This window comes from Pteropus alecto, unplaced genomic scaffold, assembly GCF_000325575.1.
Source record: "Pteropus alecto unplaced genomic scaffold, ASM32557v1 scaffold76, whole genome shotgun sequence".
Classification (NCBI taxonomy): Eukaryota; Metazoa; Chordata; class Mammalia; order Chiroptera; family Pteropodidae; genus Pteropus; species Pteropus alecto.
The window spans coordinates 31,015,608-31,019,854 of record NW_006443138.1 but is presented as its reverse complement, the minus strand read 5'-3'; the positions used below and the strand labels follow the sequence as shown (position 1 = coordinate 31,019,854).

The 4,247-nt window shown below is 48.2% G+C and overlaps 1 protein-coding gene across 1 annotated transcript in view; it reads left to right on the top strand.

The window, feature by feature from the left end:
* The window catches only part of ADA2 (adenosine deaminase 2), a 22,397-nt gene that overhangs the window by 15,886 nt on the left and 2,264 nt on the right, over positions 1-4,247 (top strand). The window contains exons 5-6 of the mRNA XM_006923907.3: positions 1,114-1,204; positions 2,864-2,972. Coding sequence (XP_006923969.1) covers positions 1,114-1,204; positions 2,864-2,972 — 200 coding nt within the window. The remainder of the gene's footprint in view (positions 1-1,113; positions 1,205-2,863; positions 2,973-4,247) is intronic.

Genomic DNA, 4,247 nt, shown 5'->3' with positions numbered 1-4,247 from the left:
CAAGTGCAGAAAGCCTTAGAGCTTCATTTTCTTTTTGATTTTACCAAAGAGCTCTCCACTCTTGCCCAAGAGCAGCCAGTCTAAGTCCTGTGACTGCCCAAGCCTAGAGATGTATGGGCAAGCAGCCATGGGGATCACACCCCTCAGGGCTCTAAAAGGCAACCAGACTTCCCAGGAGCCTCCTCTCTGGCCCCACCCCCTGATCTCCTCCCCTCCATGTGAGGGTCTGGGGCCCTCAGGAGCTGAGGCCTGCACCTGTGTGCTGGTCAGCCAGGATGGGCCCAGTGGTTCTGCTCAGAGGTTCCCTGTGGGCCGAGGGAGGGAAGGTGTTAGGGCTGAGCTGCAGTCTTCCCACAGGGCTCTGTAGGAGAGGGCATGGGCAGGTGTGGGAGGACCAATTTGGGCCCACAGAAATGAGGATTGAAACAAGTGAGCCAGTTGCCAGGCAGAGACCTTCATCCCCTCGCTGAGTTGTGCCAGGCCTTTTCTTTTGTTGCTTCTGTTGTTGTGCTGCTTGCCCTGTCCCTATTCTGTACTTGATGAAAGAGGTGCAGAGGGAGGTAAGAGCTTGGTTAGGTGGTTTCTCGCGTGCCCAGGCCTTGCTGACTTCAGAGGAAGAAGATATGCAGTTGTCAGTTCCAGCTGACCCAACAGAGACTTAGGTGACCTGTGGCATTTCACAGGTGTCTAGTGAACAGAGAGCTGGCCTCTGTACTGCACCCACTTCCAGGACCCACCCTCTTACAGATACAGGACAAGTTTTCGACAAGGCCACTTTGCTTCATCCAGATGTAGACCAATAAAACTTGATCATGGGTCCTCTTACCTCACATGCTTTCCAGACTGTAGGACTAGCTTGAGCTAGCCAGAGTCCTCAACAGGCATTGATTTGGGTAAAATATCTCTTGGCTGTAGCCACTTAAAAGGATTGCAATAGCCCAGTTGAGGTGGGCCGTGGAGACAGTGGTGCTGAGGGTTTAGGAAATGGTCACCACGTACCCTGGACTGGACTAGACCAGACCAGCCATGGGCACTGAGGGAGCTGCTGGGGCACATAGCTCCCTCAGCGCCAAGCCACATTGTCTCCCATGCTTCTCTCTGTCTTTCTCACAGATTCAGAAATGTGTCCCTCATCATGAAATCCATCCAAACAGCCATGATGCTTCGAACCAGGTTCCCCAAGACGGTGGCAGGGTTTGATCTGGTAACTGTTTCCACACAGCAAGGCAGCTCTTGTGAAGGGCCGGGCAGTACCCACGGAAACCCTCTGCAGAGGCTCAGGCTGCTGACCGCCTGCTCAGAGTTTAGCGCTGACCCTTTCTAGGGACCTGCAGGGGTATGACAGTCACCAGAGAAGGGAAAGCGGAAAAGGCCAGACTGCTAAAATGGAAAGTACCAGAATAGGGAAGGGATTCAGTAAGTTGGAGCAATAATGGTGTGTGGGCTTGTTCCCACTCCCCTGCCTTCTGTCTTCATTCCTAGCCTGCTCTGCTCACCTGCATCTGCTCCTCAAAGCTCAGCACACGGGCCAGTGTCTGGAAGTGGAGCGGCCACACTGTCAGGGCTGTGAAAGCTGTCCCTCCCTCTCAACCCATTTGCTCCTCTGGCTATGTTTGAAGCTGCGCATCCATAGGTGGTGTTGCTACTCTTTGCCCCACACCAAATCGAAGCCATAGCTATGTGCTGGCAGCCAGGCCATACTTCCCCCATGATGACTCATTAATCGCATTCAGGCACTCTGACACTCTCTTATAGAATCTGTACATTTTCCTGGAGACTGCTTAAGCGCTTTCTTTCAGACTAACCAGAGCCCCAGGAAGTGGATTTCAAGGAATTGTTTCGTTTGGACCCAGGATGTCCTCCTATGATCTTTGGGGGTGGCTCAAAGGGTCTGCTCTCCAGAAAAGGAGCATAAGTCCCTCCCATCTCAGCTTTTCCCTCTGTGTGCAGCACTGACAAAGGCGCCTGAGTGGGATTACTTCTAGTATGGAGCTTTTGGAAGAGTCCATATGAGGACTATAATGAATAAGTACTTGTGAGGAATGGGAGTCTGAGGAGGATTAGGTAGCTGTTCAAGGGGTCTGCTCACAGGCTCCAAGTTTCTTTCAAGCCTATGCTCCATTCTACTACACTGAATATCCATATTTATTTTATTATAAAAATGTGTCATCTCCGCCCCAAATTATAATTGGTGTTCTGAAGGTACTCTTACTACTGACATACAGCTACAAAGCCCTAGGGCATGTGTGGCTTAGATGAAAAGTATGATTTGGGGGTGGCTGCTTCTCTGGTTAGTTAGAGCTGGTAGCTGAATCACAGAGGGATTCTATCAGGAAACTGACCCACCCAGGGACCCACCTGGGGTGAGTGACTGAGCAGCATCCCCACTTTTCCTGGACCAGTTCTCCTGGCTCGCACGCTCTACTCTCTCTCTCTCTCTCCTTCTCCCCCCACACTCTCTCTGTCTCTTTCACTCTCAGTCTCTCACTCTCTTGTTCTCTCTGTCACTCTCTTGTTCTCTGTCTTTCTCTGTTTCCCTTGCTCTCTCTGTCACTGTCTCTCCCCTAAGGAGCTCAGGGCTAAAGCATAGGGACTTGGAAGGTAGAGCAAGAAGACAAGATGGGAGGGCTGAGAGGCTACAAGGTACACCTCTGACTAAGGGGGAAGTCATTTTGGGGCAAGAAAGCACTCTTTTCTGCCCAAATTCTGCTACTGGTTATTCTTAAAAGGCTGTGTGACTAAGGCCTCAAGCAGTAGTGGAAGGGTATAAGAAAGAGGGTTCACAGGCTACAGGAGGTAACATCAACAAAGCAAGGCACGGAGTATGCAGACAGTTCCACATCCCTTCCTCTCTGTCCTGCAGGTGGGGCGTGAGGACACTGGCTACTCCTTATACTACTACAAGGAGGCTTTGATGATTCCAGCCTTGCAAGGTTTTAAACTGCCTTACTTTTTTCATGCTGGAGAGACAGGTGAGCCATGTGGAGATAATTAGGGTGCCAGAGGAGGTGATGGACGGGAGGGCTCTGCATTGTTGCTCAACAGTACTGATGGGATACCGGGCAGTATAGTTATAGTCGAGTCATTTTATGACTCCTGTCCCTTTCAAATGTATTATCTCATTTAATTCTGACAGCAGGTTTAAATCTCCAGAGAAGGAATAACAATGCTAATAACAGTATCAGGCACTTTACATATATTATTTCTGATTCTCACCCCAGTCTTGCTAGGAAGGTGTTTTTATTCTTATTTAATAGATGAAGAACCCAAGCCTCCAAACTTGAGTAGTATTGTCCAAGGGTAAGTAGTAGAGTCCGAATTTGAGCCCTTTCAGATGGTCTTCATTTCATAATGAGTGAATTGTGCCTGAGAAGTAAATTCACCTGTTTAAAGTCACACACTGGTAAGTGGCCGAAGAGAGACTAGAAACCAGGCCTGCTCTGGCATCTAGGAGGCTCTGTCCACACTCATCAGTGCTGAAAAGGGGACCCCCCCCACCCCATTTGCAAGGGGCCTGACTGTCATTGTTTCTGAAATGCCATTAGCCCAGCAAGCCTTTGTTCCCCAAAGCTCAATTTGAGAGCTTGGTCATCTCTCAGCCCCTGCCATATTCAAGTTCTTAAAATGTGTAAACCCTAAGTAAAAGGAGCCCCAGATCATGGCTGCAATTTTAGATCAAAATGAAAATTTGGGGGCCTAGACCAGAAAGAAAGCTTGCTGCTGATCCTTGAGCACCGTAGGTGCATGTCACCCTCAAGGGACCAAGGAGATGAGGAGAGAGCAGTGGGGAGCTTGAATTTGACAACCAGGCTTAAACCTTGGTTTATCAAACCATCTCTTAGAGGAAGAGTCTTAGTGCGTTGGCCTCTTTTTCTTGACATTTCAAGTCAATTTAGATCCAGTTTAGATCAAAGCTATTCTAGAAAAGTTAAAGAATTGTTTGTGGAGGATTTGGTAATGTTGAAGAGCCTCTGATCTAGTTGGGAAAATCATACTTACTGGTGTGAAATCATTTCAACAGTGTGATACACTGTATGTAATACAAGATCCAACCAAATTCTAAGATGCATGGTCCTAGAAGATTTTGCCAGGACTTGGGTATTTAATACTCAAGAGTAATGTCCTTATTTTTTTTTTAAATAAGAAATCTTTGAAAAGAAAGTACTAGTTAGGAAACCAGTGAAAATCCACCTAAAACGCTTGCCATAATCGGCAGTGGGAATTCTTGGTTTTATTCAAAAATAAGA